The 23,701-nt window shown below is 43.4% G+C and overlaps 2 protein-coding genes across 2 annotated transcripts in view; one reads left to right on the top strand and one right to left on the bottom strand.

Annotated features, from left to right (window-relative positions):
• The window catches only part of LOC135202169 (steroidogenic acute regulatory protein-like), a 321,018-nt gene that overhangs the window by 81,250 nt on the left and 216,067 nt on the right, over positions 1-23,701 (top strand).
• Positions 1-23,701, bottom strand: part of LOC135202074 (steroidogenic acute regulatory protein-like) — an 86,682-nt gene that overhangs the window by 3,047 nt on the left and 59,934 nt on the right. Inside the window, exon 3 of the mRNA XM_064231331.1 lies at positions 72-204. Coding sequence (XP_064087401.1) covers positions 72-204 — 133 coding nt within the window. The remainder of the gene's footprint in view (positions 1-71; positions 205-23,701) is intronic.

Raw genomic sequence — 23,701 nt, forward strand, 5'->3', positions numbered from 1 at the left:
AAAGAATTCTTGCACTCAAAAGTTTAAGCTCATCTGTCAATATCACAGAAATGAAAAATAATAAGACTAACCTTCAAGAATGGTTTTCGCCCTTGCTTCTTGAGGTAAAACACGAAAATCTATGAACCAGGCCTCAGCCCAAGCAATAAGGAAAGATATGAGGATGAGCATCACTTCAAAGGGATAGCTTGCTTTCTTGTTCCACTGTAAAAAAAAAATTAAGATTAAAATTAACCTTATGAATTTTGATTTCCATAAAAATAGTAAAATAAATATTACTAAAACAATGATGTTATCAAGATCCTGTGTATAGCAAATAAAAATTAGTATTTTTACACAGGAAAATAAATAAGAATTTTTATGATACTGTTAAAAGTTAGCTTATATCTTTGTGCTGTTAGGTGCTATCATATTCAAAATAAACAAGAGAATAATACTAGGCTGACCCGAGTGGACTGTCTATAATTAACTGTTATCCCACCAGAATGCTTATGTGCTTGTCAAAATTCTCCCTGACCAACTTCTAAGATGTGGGGAGCATTATTTAGGATGAATCTTACCTACCATTAGTTATCTGACTATCACACTGAAAGGTTTTGTGCAGCCAGAAAAAACATCCGCTCTGTCAGGTGAACGAGAGCTTTACTTAATAAGAGGAAGAGCATATAAACACTCTTGCTTGTCATGTGTTTCTTCCTCATAAGAAATGGCACCATATGGTGGATCCACAGCAGGGTGCAAGGCACTTGTAGCAAGACTTGTACCTTCATGCTCCCCAAACTTGACCCCAGGATTTCCTAGCAACAAACCTAACAATAATAGAGGACGATTACTCTGTATTAGGTTCAAGAGAAAATTGTCATTGCCTCGACAATAGGACTAAGGGCTTTACAATTCCCATATAAATTTCTAATATCTCGCATATACTGTGTGGCAAAAACTGAGTTACACCTTCATTGAGCTGTGTTGACAATATTCTCTAGCAAAAGGTTTTTAAGCAAATTAAAAGTGCTTACAAAACAAATGTCATGAAGCTTTACTTTAAAAAATAGTAAAAAACCAGGATTCAGCATGCACTGATTAATTAAGGAACATGGAAGAAATTACAGCATTCTTGCACACAGGTATATTAGGCCTACTAATACCACAGAATAAATTTTTTAAACACTCCTCTTACAGGTTTTTTCTTTCTATATCTGTATCCCATGTTTCAATTGTTGGTGTTGAATCCTTTTTTTTTATTGTAATAAAGAACCTTAGCGGATCATGGTCCGTAACAGATGGCAACCAAAGGCCAGGATATTCAGCACTGTAACAGACTGAAACAGGGAGAATATAGAAAGAACCAGAATGAGTGAGATGACGAAAGAGTTTATTGAGTCTGGTAAGCTTCTAGATCTAGAAGGAAATGATCTCTGTGAATATGTTGAGAGGAAAGAAAGAGAAAAGTATGAGAGAGATGAAAGAGCAGCTGAGAGAGAAGTAATGAAAATGCAAAAAGAGAGAGAAATGATGGTAATGCAGTAGGAAGAGAGATAGAAAGAATGTAAGCTTGGGTTGGAAATCGCTCGTTCAAGGCGAAGTACTCTTAACAGTCAGACAGGCAAGAACAAAAATGAAGCTGATGATTTAGGCATGAGTGCAGTGTTGAAATTACGTTAGTACCAAAGTTTGATGAGGAAGATGTAACGAAATATTTCATGTGTTTTGAGAAGTTAATGGAAAGAGTAGGTTCTCCTAAAGAAATGTGGACTCTATATTTGCAGTTAGTTTTGCGTGGTAGGGCGTTTACTGTGTATAGTTGCATGTCTAAGGAGGAATGTGAAGATTATGATATTGTGAAAGAAACTGTTCTTAGCACATACAGGTTAGTACCGGAGGCGTACCGTAAGAAATTTAGAAGTTTGAGAAGGGACGAGAATATTAACCCTTAAACGCCAAGCCGGTATTTCCGAAAGTGTCTCCTGTATGCCGGCAACGTTTGGGAGCGAGCGCCGAAGCAGAAAAAAGTTTTTTTCAAAAAATCACAGCATGCTTAGTTTTCAAGATTACGAGTTCATTTTTGGCTCCTTTTTTTGTCATTGCCTGAAGTTTAGTACGCAACCATCAGAAATGAAAAAATATCATTCTCATATATAAATATTGGAATATATGACAGTGCAGCGAAAAAAAAATTTCATATATAATTGTATACAAAACATGCTGTGAGGAAAACGGTTAAAGCTAATGAGTTAATTATTTTTCGTTGTATTGTACACTAAACTGCAATGATTTTGATATATAACAAATTGTAAAATGATCAAAGCAACACAGAGAAAATATTATCACAATATGATGCATGAATTCGTAACGCGCGGGCATAAAAAAAAAGTAGTTTTAAAAAATTCACCATAAATCGAAATACTGTGCTAGAGACTTCCAATTTGTTGCAAAATGAAGGTAATTGATTGAATATTACTAGAATGTAAGTGTTATCACTTACAATTGCAGTTTTCTACCATTTTGGTCAAGTTAAAGTTGACCAAAGGTCGAATTTTTTCTATTTATCATGATTTATATGAAAATATTTTAAAAATAATAAAAGCTACAACCATGAGCTATTTTTAGTTGTATTCTACATGAAATTGTGCACATTTTCACATATAAAACATTATGTAACGGCTAATATAAAAGTGCAAACATTACGACAATTGGACGAAAGAATTTCTGATTTTTTCAGCAGAGTAACCACGCGGACGTAAGGAAAAGTTTTTTTTTTTTTTTTTTCAAAAATTGACCATAAATCAAAATATTGTGCTAGAGACTTCCAATTTGTTGCAAAATGAAGGTAAATGATTGAGTATTACTAGAATGTAAGAGTTTTGGCTTACAATTGCGTTTTTCGACCATTTCGGTCGAGTCAAAGTTGACCAAAGGTTGAAATTTTGGCACTCATCGTTATTTATATGAAAATATTTCAAAACTGATAAAAGCTACAACCTTGGGTTGTTTTTTGTTGACATGCGTACATTTTCATATATAAAACTTTATGTAACAGCTAATATAAAACGGTGCAAACATTACGAGAATCGGACGAAAAAATTTCTGATTTTTTCGGCAGTGTTACCGCGCGGATGTAAGGAAAAAGTTTTTTTTTCAAAAATTGACCATAAATCGAAATATTGTGCTAAGAGACCTTCCAATCTGTTGACAAAATGGAAGGTAAATGATTGAAATACTAACTAAGAAATTAACGAGAGGTTTTAGTTACAACTGCGTTTTTTGACCATTTCAGTTGAGTCAAAGTTGACAAAAAGTTGAAATTTTGGCACTTATCGTTATTTATATGAAAATATTTCAAAACTCATAAAAGCTACAACCATGGGTTGTTTTTGGTTGTATTCTACATGAAATTGTGCATATTTTCATATATAAAACTTTATGTAACGGTTAATATAAAACGGTGCAAACATTACGACAATCGGACAAAAAAAATTCTGATTTTTCGGCAGAGTTACCGCGCGGACGTAAGGAAAAAGCTTTTTTAAAAAATTCCCCATAAATTGAAATATTGCGCTAGAGACTTCAAATTTGTTGCAAAATGAAGGTAAATGATTGAATATCACTAGAATATTCGAGTTTTACCTTACAATTGCGTTTTTCGACCATTTCGGTCAAGTCAAAGTTGACCAAAGGTTGAAATTTTGGCACTTATCGTTATTTATATGAAAATATTTCAAAACTGATAAAAGCTACAACCATGGGTTGTTTTTGTTGTATTCTACATGAAATTGCACACATTTTTATATATAAAACTCTATGTAACGGCTAATATAAAATGGTGCAAAAATTACGTCAAAGTGACGAAATAATTTCCAAGATGTGTCGCTGATGCTTTTTAGTGCGAGAAAAAAGAAAGTCGCGCATGCGTGCCTGAGTAACGCTTGTAAACAAAACAACAGCTTGATCCGTGAACTCCCAGCATCCCTCAAGGTGTGTGATTCAAAAGTTTTTGCTAAGTAGGCCTATAACTATTTTTCCGCGAATTTAAAAAAAAAAATTTTTGTGTCGACGCATCATACGTCAATTAAGCACCCAACAGACAATTTTCGTCGACATTTAATACGTCCAATAGGCGTTTAAGGATTAAGTATGTAGAATATGGTAAAAAGTCAGAAAGCCTGTTTTGTGATTGGTAAACTTCCGCTAAAGTTGATCATTTTGATGGTCTGAAGAACTTAGTGGGTATTGTTAGAAAACTTTAAAGATAACGTATCCCCTGAGATTAAGCTTTATATAGAAGATAGGCGAGAAGTATCTTTTGCAGAAGCAACTAGGTTAGCAGACGAATATAATCTGACTCATAATTTAAGTGTCAGTAAGAAGCAAAATGATCCTTCATCAGGTAAAGTACAAAGCAGTAAAAGTTTCAGTTCTAGTAATAGCAATGCGAGTAAAATGACTATTACTGTTACACATGCAGAAAACCTGGTCATACATCTTAAGGTTTGTAAGAATAAAGGGGCTTTTAGTAGCTCAGAATTAACTTGTTTCGATGTAATGAGAAAGTTTCCGATGTAATGAGAAAGAGCATTTAGCGAGAAATTGTGTAGCAGAAAGGAAGGACGTTAAGAAACCAGTGTCTAGTTAACCTTTTGTCAAGTAGGAATTATGTGATGAAAGAAACTGGAAATTTTATGGAGAATTTCCGTTAGAAGGTGTAGTTTCCTCTCTTGGAGGAGGGGATTTGAGAGAAATAGTCTTGCTTCAGGACACCGGAGCTGCTGGCTCCCTAATTAGGAGTGTGTGTGTACCAAACAGGGCAGAAATCAACATGGAAGAAGAAGTCATGTTAGGTGGATTTCCAAACATTTGTGTTACATGTCCTTTGTTGAAGGTAAACTTGGAAAGTCAGGGAGTGTCAGGAGAGGTGAAACTAGCAGCTGTTGACAGTTTGCCCATTGATGGCATTAACATTGTTGTTGGTAATGACATAGCTTTATCCAAGTATGTGAATCCTGTTGTGAAAGAGATTCCAGTGCCTGAAATGGTAGTAACTAGGTCAGGTTTGGATAAAGACATAGACTATGGTCAAAGTTTGTTCGCGGATTCGAACGAGTGTGACAGAGGTGGCGAGGTTGATCTTGGCATGAGTGTGGCTGAGAGACATGACTCTTATCAGTGGTGACAGTGATAGCCAAGCTGAAGGTGTGGCTGTTGAGAATAACATAATCGATGTAGTAGAATCAAGTAATAGTTACTGTGCTGAATTAGGCACTAACCTTTTGAATAAGATTGAGCTAGCCAAGTTTCAGAGAGAGGATGAAACACTAACCCAAATTTTTTAATGTTAACTGGATGATGATCTCGATAATGTGTGTAAGGAAACATTTTGTTTAAAAGACAAAGTTTTGTGTTGTTATGTTCGTCCTATGTCAGGTAGCAAAGAGGAGATCACCGAACAATTAGTGGTGCCTAAGAAGCTTCGTGAATTAGTTTTGAAGTTAACGCATGATGAGCAAGGACATTTGGGACTAAATAAAACTTTCAGGTGCATTAGTAGGGTGTATTTTGGCCTAAAATGAGAAGTGATATGAAGAGGTATGTTTTAAGCTCTCATGAATGCCAAATTACTGGAAAACCGAATCAAGTAATTCCCTGAGCTCCATTGTGTAATAGTCCTTCAATTGGCGAACCTTTTGAGAATGTAGTTATCGATATGGTTGGACCTTTGCCTAGAAGTAAGGGAGGGAGTTTATATCTGTTAACAATCATTGATAGACTAACTCGTTATCCAGAGGCAATACCTGTAAAAAGCTGTAACGCAAGGACCATAGTTAAACGCGTTACATTATTTTTCCAAGTTTGGTCTGCCTCGTATTATACAGTGGTAATGGCAGTAATTTTGTATACAAATATTTCAGGGATAGAATGAAAGAGTTAGGTATTAAACTAGTGACTTCCACAACTTATCAAAAATAGTGTAATAACTATGAACATGAGTGGGAGAAAAGTTACCTTTTGTTTTGTTAGCTTTATGGTTGGCACCAAATGACGCTACAGGATTTAGTCATTTTGAGCTGGTTTTTGGTCACACCACTAAAGGTCCTTTGAAAATGTTAAAATGTCATTTAATGCTTAAAGAAGGTAGAGAGGACTACCTAACTAATATCACAAATTCTTGGTAATTTGTATTTTTCCTAGCTATAGTACTTACCTCGAACTACTACTGTAGGAGAAACCTGGATTGTCAATCCGACACAGACCAGAAAAAACCAGTTATTCCACCACTCCCAGGCCAGGTAAATGCCCCGGGGTTCGACGGCCATGCAACCTTTTGACCTGAACTCCAATCCTTTCCACGCCCCTAAGGCACCCACCATAAGATACACGGGGATGGTAGGGAGGGCCAAAAAAGGGATTTTGACGTAAGGAAAAATCTATTTCTGGGCGATTGGCTCTGTCGCCAGCGAAATATCCTTTAATATGATATTGTTATGATACAATAAAGTTTGTTCATACGTTACCTGGCAGATATATATATAGCTGTATTTTCTGAAGTCCGACAGAATTTTAAAAACTTCCGACACACGCAGTGGTCGGCCAGGTGGTTAGTACCCATTCCCGCCGCGCTGGGAGGCGGGTATCAGGAACCATTCCCATTTTCTATTCATAATTTTTATTTCCACTGTCCCCTGAAGGGGAGGTGGGTGGGTACTTGATTATATATCTGCCAGGTAAGTATGAACAAACTTATTGTATCATAACAATATCATTTTGTTCATGAAACTTACCTGTCAGATATATATATAGCTGAATCCCACCTTTGGAGGTGGGAAGGGACAGAATAGAAGGATTTTAGGAAACAAATGCATGCAGATGATTTACATCTTGGTTCCACCTGTTAGCATAGCTGGCTTCGTGGTTACTGCCACGTAAGTCTGCTTGTGCTACTAGAGTTGCCAGCGAGGTAGAGACCTATATAGCTGGTGCACTCCAGATGATCTGTCAACAGGGGCGAGACCACGACGTGACTAGACCATATTGACCATACCATGAGGGCTAAGAAGTAAAATAAATATATATATATATATATATATATCACCACCTGACCAACCTAGCCAAAGTTAAGGTGTTTTAACTAAGTTAAGAGTTAAGAAGTCGCCGTTGTCGGCGACTCAATCAACTAAATTAAGAGCTCTTCCTAACCATTTTCTACAGGATAGGATGAGTGGTACTTCTTGCCCCCAAGATTGTGTCTGCAGACACGTATGGCCCTAGCGAGCAGCAGATCTCATATGCCATCTTCACATCTCGCAGGGAGTGTGAAGTGAACACAGAGTTGCTTCGCTAAAACATGGTACTCAGGATGTTACTGAGTGCCATGCTCTGTTGAAATGCTTCCGAGGCCGCGCCCTCACCTCGTGAGCATTTAGATAAAAAGATTTCAAATCTTTGTGCAAACACAATGAAGGAGCATTTTTGAAAGAACTCCTTAACACTAAAGCCAGGGTGTTCTTCGATATGGGCAAGTCTGGTCTTTTTCGGAACACTGCAGATTGCCCGAATGACTTCGACTTTCTTGAGTTTTATGTAGATAAAACTTGAGAGACCCGACAGGGCACAGGACTCTCTCTGGCTCCTGCCCACTAACTTGTGCCATCCTTGCTTCCAAGCTTCTGGCCCAAGGACAAAACGGGTTTCCATTCTTAGGCCACAACGGAAGGCTTAGAGAGCACACCGCATTGTCCTTTCTAAAGCCAAAACTTGTGACGATGGCTTAAAATTTCACTACCCTCTTTGTCGTATCTAGGGAGGGTGGTTAGAAGAAGGCCTTCCTGATCACATGCAAAAAGTTAACAGGTAGGAGAGGTTCGAATGCTTTAACATCAAGAACTTCAGACTACGTCTAAGTTCCATATTGAAAGCTTCGATCTGGACATGCACAGTCAATCCGTCTGTACTAAAGTCAGGTGACCGACCAGTTTGACCAGTCAGACGAATCAAGGACAGCAAGGCTGTACCCTGAAGACCATAAGGCACTATTCTTCGCTGAAGAATGAGTGTCTGGACTGCCTGGGCGATTCAATCTAAGCAAACCTTGGGGGTGTATCAACGCAACCCAACGTCGTCAGCGAATCAACTGACTCGAGCTTCTGGTGCCAGGAGAAAGGAGCGAGGAGCAAAAAAGGCGATTCAGTCCCGAAGGAAGAATGCCTGACAGTCCAACCTGGTCTCATGTTACACGATCATCGGGGGTGTATAACGCAACTGACTTCGTCAACAAGAAACTCAGGGCTACTATATGTCGCCTGATCTCGCACGAGTGTCTGACTCCGAGAAAACAGGTCGACAAAAAGTAGATGGTGAGCGGAGTTTCGAGATTCCACAGAACTCAAAAATCGTGAAGGGCTTTGTTGTTTGACAGACGCAAATCTCTGAGCCCAAAGGCCGTCAACAACATATTTGCATATTCTTTAATAGTTGTGACTGCCAGCTTATCCCATTCTTCAGACGGAAAAGGAAGACTGTAATCTTATTCCTGTCAACCTCTCGATAGTCTGAACATAGTCAGACTCAGAGCGGAGAGGTTATAGGTACCTTTCGAGTTAGAGTAGACCGACTCTCTCGGAAAGGTCCTTGGAAAGTGAACTAGGAAATATGTGACCTCTGTGAATCCAGGATTCTGAATGGCCAACATGGGGCGATCAGCGTCATTGTCGCTCCCTGTGACGTCATAAATCCTCTTATTACATTTCCTAAGCGATTGAAAAAGGGGAAAAAGAGACTAAACATCCATCCCCGTTCAATATCATAGGATGGCGTTTAAATGGTACCGATCCCGGATCGAGAATAAGGGAGCAGAGAAGAAGCCGCCTCTTCGTCCTCAACATATCGAAGAGAAGAATGAAAGGGCGTCCCTAAAGTCTACACAACTCTCAACTTCCTTCTAAAGAAAGATTCCACTCGGAAGTGAATAATTGCTGCAGCCGATCGAGACGAATCGTACGGACTTTTGCAATCCTGTAACGAACCTGTAGAGGATCGTTACATTTTACGCCTGTTGTTATAATAGGCTCTTCTCGTAAACTCGAACAAGGACCGAGAGAAGATACTTCTTAAGATATGAGAGAGCTGTGGAATATCAGAGTTGATCTGGACCACTGGTTCCCAAAAACTCGTTTCGAGGACTGGAGGGACTACCGAATCGCTTTTACTTCTTTCAGATTAAGATCCAGGACATCTGAAACCCTATCCAGATGTCCGGCACCTGCTTTCTATCACCTCAGGTGATAGCCGCACTGAGAGATGTTTTCAGAATCATTGCTAGATCTTGAATATATTTCAGTTTCCCGGTAGGGAAAAAACTGTGGTCTGAATTGCAGTCTATTCGGGGAAACAAACTTCTTCAGGAAGGAAATGGTCCCCAGCAAGCTCATCCATTCCCTCCCCCGAGTATGCTTACTTCCCTAAATAAGGCTGCGCTTTGCCTAAGCAGGAGAGCAAATAAAAGTGCAATGTTGCAGTAGACTCGTAGTTCCATACCGTGCGGTAACGAGCACCGAAAGGATTAAGAGAGAACTCTGTTGAACATAGTAAGGCAAAACGAATGCAACGTTTATTCATTCACGTAAGAAATCCCCTCAATCTTAGGCTAAAGTCCGTGATTGTAGGACAGATACAGTTAGTCAGTCAATCCCGCAGGAGAGACGTAACCGTCAGCACAGAGATACGGTTAGTCAGTCAATCCCGCAGGAGAGAGAGACGTAACCTACGGCGCATGACAGCGCACGATCTGTCACTGAATACTGGCTCGGTTGGACTGGAGGACAGACAGCGTGACAGCAGCAGCAAGCAGCTTACGAACGTCGTCTCTTAACTTTATGTCTGGGTTGCCAGCTACCCTATTCTACGAAGAAATAGGTCCGTTATTTTTTGAGCAGAACGACTCTCAAGCTGGTATATTTAAGCGAAACAGAAAACGCTAAATATATAGATGCGTTTGTGTCGTCAGAACACTACCATACAACGGAAAAGATAAATCGGAAACTCCTGTTAGGCTGCAGGGAGTAACGATTAAATGTCCTTAAAATAGACAACAGACCTCTCGGTTGCCATCCGAAGAGGCAACTACAGCAAGCGTATATGACTTGCCAACCAGCCAAAAGTAAAATAACGCAAGGCAAAAAATGAAATTATATCACAATAAAGTTTGTTCCTACTTACCTGGCAGACATATATATAGCTGAATTCGGAAATACAGCTACATACATATCTGACAGGCAAGTTTCATGAACAAAACTTAAGAGAATCGAAGCAGTCGAAGCAGTCAGCTCAAGCTTCTTATGTTATTGGACATAAGCGTTCATTGACGTTAGTCTACAAGTCTATTTCTTGTACGAGTCTGCAAATGACGAATGAGAGCTCTTCCGAATCTTGTCAATAAGAGCTTATTCGCTTACGCAATATCAAGTTAATGAGATGTTTGTCATGAGAACTACCCATTTACGGGACAAAAGAGATATTTTGTCAAAGAGGGGATACCCACTTACTTGACAAAACGAAAGTATATTGTCAATGGGGGAAAGTACCTGAATTGACAAAACGTAATCCAGGGAGTCGAGCATTTAATTTTTCTGATTCCCGTCTCAAACGAGGAAGGGGCAAGAATCCTGTTAAGAGACTGGGCTTACGGCAAGTAGGACGACGATGTTCAATTCGGCAGCGTAGTCCCGACTAGAAACTAACAAAATCTATCATCTGAAAAACCCTTTCAGATGGGGTAAAAAGCTTGGGAAAATTATCCTGGGAAGAGGAAGAAACTCTCCAACCAGCTTCTCTCTCCCGTATCACAACTAATGCCTGCTAAAGCTTAAAATTATTGGCAGTATGGCAAAGGAAGTCCTGTCTTGCGCTTTCCTGAAGAGAGTCCTTTTGATGAGTGCCTTTGCAAGAATCCTACTGAACGTTGCCGAGAGTCCTGACGTGCAGGACATCGAGCCTTACATAACCCGTAACTGCCTTAGCGCAAAGTCTTGACTGCGGTCGTGGCAACTTAAATTATTGCAGAATGGCAAAGGTTGCGGTAGAGCAAACGAGATCTTCCTTAACTCCATCCACCTATGCGAAAAGCAATATTAATTGACAGAGACCTCTTGAATTCACGAAACCCGATGTCTTGCTGGGTTTCGAAGAAGAAGTTGTCTGTTCACTTTAAGCTTCCTCCGAAGCACTGCTACTTCACATTCTTTGCAGGTGAGGTAGAAGGTATCACCGAAGGTAGAGGTAAAAATTCTTTAGGCCCAAATCTGAAACAAGAGCTTGAAGAGTTCAACAGAAACGTTCAGCCAGGCGACACACCTGGCGTGCGCTGGTGCACGCTCGGCGTCCACTGGAGCGCGCTCGGCGTCCACTGGCGCGCACGGAGCGCGCTTGGCGTGCACTCGCGCGCGCCTGGAGTCCATCCGAGCGTTCCCAGGCGTCCGCTCTCAAAAGCTTCCTGCTACTATGACTTCTTTTACGTATTTCTCGGTGGAAAGACGGACACGAGTTCAGGCGGGACGTTCGCCTTCTTACTTCTCACTGAAACGCATAACGAGAGAGAGAGGACGTGAAGCGTCCTCTTCTATAAGCTTCTATTTAGAGGGCGCGAGTCCTTCCGAAAGCTCCAACCCCTGCACGGAGAGGACGCTTCGGAGGACGAGAAGCAAACTTTCAGGATTCGTGCACGCGCACGCACTTTGGCAGTCTGGGGATTTTCATCAGTAACTGCCGAAGGCACGCCAGATCGGTGGGGGTTCCTTGTAACCCTCCTTCGGCTTTCGACATGCTCCCTCCCCAGTCCTGGGAGTCAAGCAGAGGTCCAGGCCTAGAGGCGAAACGAGGCGATCTGACGCACCCTCCACTACACAAGGGGTATCACTGCACTTCTGCACTTCACTTTTACCTCTCCAAAGCAAGCACTTTCGATTCTAAGTTACGAATCGAAAGAGTATAAGAGAAAGGGCAATTCCTCTACAGACACTGCTTAGGGCCCGAAGGCAATACTGCAGGGTTAGGAGTAACAATTACAGAAGTAGCACTTCACAGCAATGAAGAAGAGCGAGCACCTCTCGTAGACATATTCATAGCCCGTAGGCCATACTACAGGGTTAGGCAAAATAAAGTCTACAGGAAGGTTAGCAGGTTCACTACCCTGACTTTTGTACTGATTAATTGCGTACATACGAATCATACGTCTTCCTTACGGAATTAGGACATGTTTACTGATTAATTGCGTACATACGAATCATAACGTCTTCCTTACGGAATAGACAAAGTCTCACACTCCTTACATGACAAAATCTCAACAAAGAAGGAAGACCCATACCCCTCGTACATACCAAGAGCGGATCTACCGAAGCTTTCGGTAGCCACACCCTATCTTTGCAGACACCCCGTCTGAAACTAGCCTAACTAGATTCAGATATTTTAAGCAAAAATGAATCAAATTCAAATCAATTTAAGATAGCGTATGCCTAGCCACAAATCCAAGTAAATAAATCAAAAGACAATTAGGATACTTAGCGGCAATGAAGTTTCCAAAATCCTAAGACGGAGTACTGAAAACAGGTGTTTTCAGCACCGGCGACAGAAAAATTATGATAGAAAATGGGAATGGTTCCTGATACCCGCCCTCCCAGCGGCGGGAATGGGTACTAACCAACCACTGGCCGACCACTGCGTGTGTCAGAAGTTTTTAAAATTCTGTCGGACTTCAGAAAATACAGCTATATATATATCTGACAGGTAAGTTTCATGAACAAACTATTATTTCTAGGGTAAATGTACTAACACATACCAGAGAATAAATAAATAAAGAAAAAGGTCAGTACAACTGACTCGCTCACCCTCCAAGAGGGTGTCGGTATGAACACTATGGCGAGTGAGACCACTACCACGAGCCGCTTGCCAATAGAAATCTCCCACTACAAAATCCCACAAGAGGGGAGCCGACCCACAGAGTGGGCAGCAGCTACTACTACTCCATCCCATGCTGCCGACTGCTGCGCCTCTGGTGGCCATCCTGAAGTTAGCAGACAATCTTGAGCGATGGGATGGGTAGGCGGGATTTCGCTGGCGACACGAGCCAATCGCCAGAAATAGATTTTTCCTTACGTCAAAATCCCTTTTCTGGGCTCAGCTCGTGTCGCTGCGCGAAATCGTACCAGAGAAATAGCACAAGATTGTAAACAAAATTCAACTAAACAAAAAGGGGTCTCAAATAAAAGATAACATAAAAGAAGGAATATAATTGCTAATAAATATACATATACACAATGATACAAAATTAGAAATATTACTTAAATTAAACTTAATGCTAATAATATTTCTTAAAATTAACTTAATTTTTACATATATACAGGGCTTACATGGAATATATGTTAAAAGCAGTATCTGTATAGATATGTACAAAAAAACTGAAAAGCAATTATAACAACAACTTGAACAGAACAAACTTCAATGATAATCATGAAGGGAATGTATATGACTTAATATACAAAAACCCGTAACCATTGTAAATAAGATGTATCCTCTAGCATAAAAATAAGGGGATCACATCAAAGAAATCAATACATACAATCGATTGTGAGTGCCCCTAGCAAAAAAATAAGGGACACCCACCATATCACCATAAGAGCAGCTAAGACCCAAGGTAAACGTAGATGAACCTGACAGGTATAGACAAACTGTTGGGTGAGACAGGTAGAAAGGAGGACTGGATCTTCTACTAAAAGATTAAGCAGAGTCGGGGGAAACTATGTTACCCGCCGCAACTGCTGAAAATTTCAGAGCTTCCAAGGACTTTAAGTAATGACGCTTAAATACTGTCGGCGATTTCCATCCAGTATATTTCTTCAACTCATCGAAATTCATATGTTGGAAATAGTTAATTGAGTGGCTACTGCCCTGACATCATGTGCTTTTGGGAAAGAGTCAGGATTGGCTTGCTTAATAAAGTACAGGATCTGCTGCCTGATGCCTTTAATAGATAAAGTACCACCTTTTCTCTCTTAAAGAGAGGACCCGATGAGGATGAGGAGGTCCTGGACAGAAAGGCTTGTAAGGTCGATACTGGGCAAAGAGATATATCTTGTGGAAGGGGTACAACCTTCCATGGTTCCCACCTCATCAAAGGATCTTCATTCTTTGCTATAAAACTACGTTCCGGAGAAAGTAGCACTTCCCCTGTGGGGAGAAATTGAATATGATCCGGATCTCTGGATAATGCCGACAGTTCTGAATTCTAGCTCCTGAGGCCAAGCTTAATAAAAATAGAGTTTTTCTTAAGAGCATTATAAATGAACATGTGTCATTATCAGTTTCTGAAGCCAGCTTTAGAACATCATTTAAGAACCATGATACTGACGTAGGCCTTACAGAAGGTGTAAGTCTAGCACAAGCCTTGCCTTGGGAATAGACGAGAAGTAGGAGTCTGTCAAGTCTATGTTGAAACCAAATTGAAAAATCTTTTTCAAGGCTGACTTGTTTGTCGTAATGGTGCTAGCTGCTAAGCCTTTTTCAAATAAAGATCTGAAAAGGATATAGCTGAATTGATTGTCATGATTCTAATATCTGATTCTCTCAGGAAGGTTGCTAACTTTTGACAGCCGCGTCATACTGTCTCAAGTTGATCCCTTTATCAGATTCCAAGAAGAAGATTTTGAGGGTCAATATTCGCTCATCTCTTTCGCTGCAAACTTCATGAAATCCATAAAGTTAGGGTTTTGAGAATTCCTGAGGAAGCGAACACAGTCTTCGTTTGCACTGACTGGGAGAGCCTGGGGACTGGGAATTCGAAGAGGACGAAGACCCAGTTCCAGAATTAGAGGGTACCAATTGCTCTTCGGCCAGTCTGGGGCTACTAGAGCCACTTGACCCTTGAATGTCCTGAGTTTGTTCAGTACCTTCATGAGAAAGATTCACTGGAGGGAAGACATAAATCTTCTCCCAGTTGTTTTCCAGTCTAGGGCCAGGGCGTCCGTGGCATAGGCCAAGAGGTCCAGGTGGGGGGCCACATAACACGGGAGTTTGTGGTTCGCTTGGGATGCGAAGAGATCCACTTGTAGGCCTGGAACTCTCTGAAGAATCCATTGGAACGAACTGCTGTCCAGTGACCATTCTGACTCTAGAGGTACCGATCGGGATAGAGCATCTGCTATGACGTTTCTCACTCCAGCTATATGGGTGGAGGAGAGGTGCCAACTGAACTTGTCCCGCCAGGGAGAAAATGGCTACCATGAACATGATTTAGATGACGTGCTTTGGAGCCTCCCCTGTTTATACAATGGACTACCACTGCGCTGTCTAAGACTAGCTTTATGTGGGATACTTCGGCGGACGTAACCTTTTTAGAGTCAAGAACACTGCCATTGCTTCCAGTACGTTTATGTGGAACTGACGGAACTGAGGTGACCAAGTTCCTTGAACTTTCTTGAACTGAGAATATCCTCCCCAACCGCTTAACGAAGCGTCTGTGTGGATGGTTAATCCCCGGATGGAGGAAACTGAAGGGGCACTGATATTGATAAGTTCTTGACTTTTGCCCACGGGCGTAGTCGATTCCGTAGAATCTGAGGGACTGAGGATAATTTGTCCCTGGACCTGACATTTGCTCGTGAGCGCCAGATTCTGGTCAGGTCTTTCAGTTTGGCTTTCATCAAGAGTTTGTCACTGATGCAAAACTGGAGTGAACCCAGGATCCTTTCCTGGGTTCTTCTTGACGCAAGTTTGTGACTCAGAAATGCTTACTGACTTCGCTATTTCTTTCCTCTTGGCTGATGGAATCGACAGAGTATGGGAGGATAGATTCCATTGAATGCCCAGCCACTGAAAGTTTGACTCTGGAGTGAGTCTTGACTTGGTCCTGTTTATCTTGAAGCCTAGATATTCCAGGAACTGAATGACTTTCAGTGTTGCTTTGTGGCATTCCTCGACTGTTGGAGCCCAGATTAACCAATCGTCGAGATACGCTACTACCATAACCCCCTGCGATCTTAGTTGTTGAACTACCACTTCCGCCAACTTCGTGAACGACCCTGGGTGCTACGTTGAGCCCGAAACGGAACTACCTTGAAGGAGAATGCCTGATCTCCTATCTTGAAGCCCAGATAACGGACGGAAGTGCCTTGCAATAGGGATATGATAGTAAGCGTCTGTAAGATCGATAGAGGTGGTGACGGCCCCACGGGGAAGGGGAAGTAAGGTCCGTACCTGCGAGATCGTGAGCATCTTGAACTTGTCGCAGCGAATGGCTAAGTTTAAGCGGGACAAGTCTAAGATTACTCTTCTTTTTTGTGAGCCTTTCTTTGGAACGCTGAACAAGCGCCCTTGAAACTTTAACCTGTTGACTCTCGCTATAGCTCCTTTCTGAAGGAGGTCCTCCGCATACTCCGTCAATTCTTTGGATGGAAGTTGGCGGAAAGGTCTGGATGGGGGCGGGTTCGCTACCCAACTCCAACCCAGGCCTTTTGACAAATGCTTTGCGCCCACCCCTTGCTAGAAATTCCACCGGTGGCGGAAGTGAAACAGCCTCCCTCCTACCTGAAAGTCCTCATTGGTGTTGGTAGCCTCCGCGGCCTCCCCTGAAATGCTTTCCTCTATTAAAGGACCCTCCCGATCCTCTCTGACGAAAGGATCGTTTACCTCTGCCTCCCTTACCCGAGCGGTCATACTTCTGGGAAGCTTGGCCCTCGAAGACTTGATTGAAGGCTGGTGAGAGACGTAAGAGGTGGAGGGTTGAGGCTGGGGGGAAATGACATAGATTGGCTGCGATTGAGCCTTGGAGGTAGAAGGTTGGGCTGCTTGCACCAACGGGACAGCTGGAACCGGCTGGGTAAAGCGGGGCTGTTTCTTCTGGTAAGGCTGGAAACGTCTGGGTTTTCTTCTGAGCCTTACCTCTGACCACTTGATCTTGGCGTCTCCTGGCCGTAAGACCCCAACGATCTTTAAGGCTTTGGTTTAGCCTTGTAGCCTCTGCCTGGACCCTCCTTCACCATCGCATCTGGGAAGAGGTCTGCTCCCCAGATGTTCGATGCAAGCAACTTATTCGGTTCATGCCGAATCGTTGCTTCTTGGAGGACATGTTTCCTACAGTTTGTTCTAGCCGTGGCGAACTCGAACATATCAGACTGCACCGTTTGAGTCAGAGACTTGGTGAGAAGCTTAAAAAGAGGCTCAGAACCATAGGAAATGGTAGCCACCTCGGTCATTGGCCATGGTATTGATAGACCTGGCCAGCCTAGACTTGGCATCAAATTCTGCCTGAATGAGGCTATCCGGAAGTCTAGGCAGCTTCTCACCAAACTGCTCCATAGCACAGTCTGGTTTGAGTTTTGCCCGCAGAAAAGTGTTGGGCAGATCTTCCCACAACTCACCGGCTGAGGGAAGTAAAGGAGACGTAGGGTCCGCTTCTTTCAGCTGAGGCAACGAATCCCCCTTCTGGGCTGCTGGAATGGTAACCGTAGCAATCTTTGTCAAGAAAGGGAGCGGGGTACTCTCTTTCCATTGTAAAGATTGTGAAAGGACTCTTAAATGGCTGTATTCTCGTGTTGGAACAGTCATGTCCTCTAGACACCTGAGCCATTCTCTCTGAGCCTGGTCTCGTGAATAGAGGACTGTCTCTTTCGGTACCTTATCGTGCTCGAGTCATGGCAGAGGCGGTGAGCCTGGCGTAGCCGATGAACGGAGGCTGAAGTTCTTCCGGGTAGAACTCGAAGTCTTCAATCCTCCGAGTTCCACATTCCGGGATAGAAATAAGCCCGTCCTGGAAGGGGGGGCGTATGACGCTACTCTCCAAGGATTGTTCATACTGAACGGAGGTAGAGAGTCATACGGGGGCAATTTGCGCTCCCCCTGTGCTGAAAGGTGGGGGAGAAGCTAGCGGAGCTTGGCTCAGTCCGGCTATAATGTTGTCCTGGGAGCTGATCCTATCAGACAACCGGGAGAACATCTGTTCCATACTGGTTTTCAGAGACCCCACCAGATCGCACATTATTGTTGCAGGCCAGTGTTTTGGGATCCAAAGCCGGAGCTGCTGCGGAGGTGGACGGGTGGCTCTGAAAACCGGAACCAAAGGTAGTGGGGAACGGTTGCATCCGCTGGAGTGTGTGATCTCTCCCTGGAGGATCTACTCCTAGAGGATTTGGAGCCGGACCCAGAAGCTTTAGACCTCTCTGCTCCGGGGTTTTTAGCCGGAGACCTACGAGATGATGATGACGCCGGACGCCGTCTTTTTAGACGACGACGACGTCTTAGTCAAGGTTTTTTACTGCTTGTCCTTTTTTGACCTTAGGTCTAACGGAAGCATCAGGAGAAGTATACAGTTCTGTACCTGTAAAGCCTTGGAAGGATGGGGAGTTTGCAGGGGTAGAAGATCCAGTGGCACCCAAGGGCATCCTTGGGCGTCCAACCTACTCACCTCGACCAACAGGTCGTCTACACCTACCATGGGTTCAATATTAAGATCTAATGTCGCGACTTCCGAGGAGATGTCCTGGCCTGGATCCGTCAACGACGGGCAGCGAGCTGTTGTTTGAATGAACGCAATAGTCGGGGCCGCCTCTGCTGGGTCGACGTAGCCCGTTGACTTGCCTCCGGGGAAGATCAGGACCGCCAACCTCTTCTCGAGAATGTAGGCATACCCTTGGCGGCGTTCTTCCCAAAAACCGCCGACCCAGGCCCGCAGGGTTGCCAGTGCGGTGGTGCCTTCACAGCCGGAGCCTGGAAGAGAGGGTATTTATTAGTTTTTAAGATTAAACTTAAAACTAAAAGCAAATTAAAAGCTTAACTTAAAATTATAGGGGATGCGAAATCCCCTGTATTTTTATCTTAAGTCTAAGAAAGATCTGAATTTTTTAAAACTTAAGAACTATAACGAAGTAGGGACTGGCTAACGGAGTTGGCAAATACTTACCCCCGTCTAAGAGCTGGCTCACCAGATCATAACAGATGGTGCATGTCTCGTGACCAGACCTGAGGTCCCCGTGCGGAGTCGCGCATGGAGCATGGGACCGGCAAACTTCATGTCCACAGGGGTCTTGAAGCGTGGCGGCGCATACCCGGATGCTCACAGTGGTGGTCTGTAAGTGAAAAGACACATGAGCATCTTAAAGGCTATCACTTACAGGCTAAAGGACAGAAGAAGCTCCGCTGCATGCCGGAGCTCGGAAAAAAATTTGGGCATAACCCCTCCCTTAACGCCTGAATAGGTCTATAACCCCGGAGAGATCCGGTGAGGCAGACAAGGGAGGGGGGATGGTTTAAGGTAGCTTAAGATAAACTTACTAGTTTAACATAACTGATTCTTAAACCTATAAAATCGAACGTACCGGACTAAGTCCAGTGCGTGGCGGAGTGTGTCACGATTTCAGCGCGACGGAGGGGTTAGTAGAGACCAACTGTATGCCTCAGTCCACCCTGCGGCGGGGTGGACTAGCACCTTTCCACTTGGATGCCGGAGCTCCGCGGTAGAAAAGGAGCCCCAGTAAGGTGGGAAAGGGCGAGAGGGCACACAGACTCGCGCTAGCAACGGAGGAGGAAGCGACGGAGAAGTGACTGAGGGGGGAAGGGCCAGTCCCCCCCCCCGCTAGCCATCCGGACCGGGACCGAGAAGCTGGAGAGGTCGAGTCAGCTCTGGATCTGTCCCGTCCCTCTACTCATGGATAGACATGTTATTAAATCAAGATTGAATGTACAAATAGTTGAGGATGAAGAAGAAGAGGAAGAGGAAAGAAGAAGAAGAAAAGAAGAAGAGGAAAACGGAAGAAAAGTAAACAAAAATGAAATGACAGAAAAAAATAAGGAAAAACAAAGAACAAGATAAAAGTATGGATGCAGAGATACTCATTGATACTACATATGAGGCAATAAAGCAGCATACCTACGAAGAAATAAATTACGATATGACAACAGAAAAGCAAATCCCGAAGAGGCTCTACCCAGATCTATACAATGACGGGAAAGAGGAAAAAATAGACAAGAAAGACAAAATCTGCAACCTTTTGAAAAGAGGGAATTGCAGATTTGGAGAAAGATGTTACTACAAACATCCTAAGATATGTCAAACTATGAAATATATGGTAAATGTGCATACTTAGATGGATATGGGGATGATTGCAGAGATCTGCACCAAAAATATGTAAAAACCCTAAAAGAAGGAAAAAGGATGTAAGTTCGACAAAAAATGCAAATATATGCACCCTGTAGCCATGAATCATAATCAAATAAATAACCAACCAAGTAATAAAATCCAAAATAAGAAAGAAACAAATAAAGAGAGAAATCAAGAATATCAGGTAAAAGAGAAAAGCAAACCACCAATGAGATATGCAGAGGTGTCAGCAAAAAATTTCAAAGCATCAGCTCCGAATTCTACTGTATTTATTATGCAAGAGGATATTGCAGAAACGGAGAAAATTGCAGATTCAGACACAAAATTAATAATTATGATGAAGGAAGATCAAATATTATGGAAAAGTTGGATTTTTTAATGTCAGAATTTCTGGAAATGAAAAAAAGAACAACATACCAGAACAGGAAAGAGACATGGGAAAATCCTTATTACTATCAGTATTAAAGAAGGAGAAAAACACGCAAACCATCATAGTGATGAATGCGCAGGGTTTAGTTACGAGTAACTCAAAAAGAAAAATAGAGTACTTAGAAGAACTAACCCAAAATGAAAAGAAAATAGATATAATGAATATAAGTGAAACCTGGTATTCCCAAGAGACTGGGAATGATGATCAAATAAAAAAAGGGTTTCCAAACTTATAGATCAGATAGAAAAAATAGGAATCAAGGGGGAACCGCAATATATGGGAAAGACAAAAACAAGGAAAAATATATGAGAAATATAGTAACTCAGAATGTGAACTAATAGCGGTAGTAATTTGAATCTGAAAAATTGATGAACATAGTAATTTCTGGGCTCAGCTCGTGTCGGCCTATGAAAGTATCCTTAATATCATTCTTTCTAGGTAAAATTAGCCTAAAATTACCAGAGAAAAACAAAATTAAGAAAATGTCAGTAAAACTGACTCGCTCACTCTTAAAAAGAAGTGTCGGTATGATATAGGGGCGAGTGTGGAACACTACCACGAGACAAACACCAATTAGAACTTCCCTATCAGAATCCCCCCAAGAGAGAGCTGATACCAACGGGCGATGCAGCCTCTACTACACTACTAGAGGGACGCCACGGACAGCAGCGCCCCTAGCGGACATCCTTAATTTTTAGCGCCAGCGGCAAGTCAGCCATTTTCTTGTGCTCGTCTTTTTGCTTTTCTTGCGAATTATCCGCATCTGTATCATGGAACGCTCTGCAATCGCCACGGCTAAGTTAAGTAACTCATAAGTAACATTTTACTGTATTTTTGTCTTCCGGGTACCAGTATTTTCCTTTTTATAGGTCATATACGGTTCCTCGGTTGTCTCGTGGCGGCCATGCCGCCTCGTAAGAATTCCCGGTCCTCCATACTGGGACTTCTTATGCTTATGGGCTTACTTTTTCACATTCATTGTTTACATCGAGTTTTAGCTAGTTCAGCCCTCCTACCATTCTCTTAGCTTGGTATTTAGGGCTATTATTATTATTTTCGGCCCAGCATCCCGGCTCTTGCTCTACATCGGCTATCGCTGGCTTCGAGTAGGCTTCTGTTTCTCGGAACAGTCTGCCTCCTCCTGGGCTTCTTTCTCTTTTACTAAAAGTGTCTCTTCCCCCTTTTCGATGTATATTATTATTTAGGGTGTTAGGCTAGCCTAGGTGCTTGTTCCACATGTTGGTACAGCTTGGTTCACGTGGCCCTACCACGGTTGTGTTGCTCGCGGCCTAGGCCACTTGCGGTCACGTGTCCTATAGCACCTTACCCTGCCCCCCCTTCCCTCCCTCTCTGATGTAGGGAGGAGCTGGGGGACCCCTTGGTTGTCATGACAACCTCATCGCCTTCTCTAACACTCTCGGAGGTGACCGGGGGGTTCCGCCAGCAGGGGGTATAGGGGTACCACTATAGAGGTACCGGGTCTCCATACGGGTAGTTGGTGAGGCGGGGAGGAGTAGGCCATCCCTCCCCCCTTTCCTCGCTCCCGCCGTGTTTCGCCGGGACCTCCCTCCCCCCCCGCCCCCCCGCCCCATTGCTCAGCCACCTCTCTTACGATACGAAATAAAGGAGCCTTCCGTCGCAGCCGGGGCCCCCTTTGGTTATAGATATTGGCTCCGCTAGTGGGCAGGGTGGGCGCTATGGTCGGTCGTTTGCTTGCCTACTATATCCTTATATCTCTCCCCGCTATCGGAAGGGAGTTTATCCTTACCTACACACTCTTCTAGTAGACGGGTGGAGAGAAGACGTTTTAATGTTGTTTTAATTTTGTTTTTTTTTTAAGGATATACCCTATTATAAGATTTTTTACAATGAATTGTGTGTTATTATATTCATTTTATCAACCATCCCCGCCATTGTCCGTCGTGGTTTCCATTACCACCACTCCTAGTTGGTTGATTCTTGTGCCTCCGCCATTGGCGGAGCCATAGCCTATCTTCCAACCTGGTTACCACACGTATTTTAGCGGGGCTCTGGTTTTATCTAACTTTATCGCTCCGGCACCAGCGGAGCATATGTTAGGCTGTAAGTGTTTACTCTGTACTCATGTACCTTTCCACTTACAGGCTACCAACTGCCAGGTCCCGGCCTGTAATGCGACGCTGTATGACCCCTGTGGACATGACGAGTGCAGGTCTCACGCCCCGTGTGCCACGTCGTACAATGAGACGATCGTCTGGCACCCCGAGGCCTGCGCTATATGCTACGACCCTGGTCGCTCAGCTGGGAGATGGGGTATGTCCATTATAAGGTTACTTATGATTTTACTAACAACTTCTAGTTCGTAAGTTTGTTAACCCTGTCCGCAATTGGTAGCTAATCCCACCTTTCTTTCAGGCTAGCGGTGTGAGGGAAGTCGCTCTCGCCACCCTGAAAGCGTGGGTGGGCGGCTTTGGAAAAAACGCCGCCAAGGGCCAGCCCTACATATTAGATAGGAACTTGGCCATCCAGATCTTCCCTGCGGGCAAGTCGACGGGCTACGTCGACCCCTTGGCCGCCGCCCCAGTGATAGCCTCCATCCAGCAAGAACTCCAGCAATCGTTTGGGGTCGTAGCCTCCCAGGAGTCAGTTCCGGACGTCGCTGCCCTGGACCTGAACCTCGAGCCGATGGCGGTAGTAAGTGAGGATTTGTTGGTTGAGGTAGGTTTGTCGGGCGCCCAAGGTCTTTTCCTTGGGCAGCTCCTGGATCTTCTCCTGTCCCTTCTTCTTCTGCCTCTTTCCAAGGCTTTCCGGGATCCGAGATCCCTAGCCGCCCTCCCGCTATCTCTGTACCTCCTAAGGAGCAAGGGAAAGACTGAGAACCGAAGACCTTGTCCTAACGACGACTGCTTCAGGAAGTTCGTCTTCGTCTTCTTCGGCCAGGAAGTCGTCGACTTCATACGCCGATGCGGTGAAGGCTAAGCCGAGCTCTTCCCAGTCGAAGAGCTCCAGAAGCAAGGCTTCGAAGAAGAAGGCTCGAAGCAGCTTACCACCGGAGTCGCTGCCCCTCTCCCGCCTCCGCTGCCCCCTCTCCGGCTATGCCGGCAGGGGTGGCAAGCACCAGCTCCTCCGTTCCCTCTTCTGTCTCACCAGGAATGATGGAA

This window comes from Macrobrachium nipponense, chromosome 30, assembly GCF_015104395.2.
Source record: "Macrobrachium nipponense isolate FS-2020 chromosome 30, ASM1510439v2, whole genome shotgun sequence".
NCBI classification, from domain to species: Eukaryota; Metazoa; Arthropoda; class Malacostraca; order Decapoda; family Palaemonidae; genus Macrobrachium; species Macrobrachium nipponense.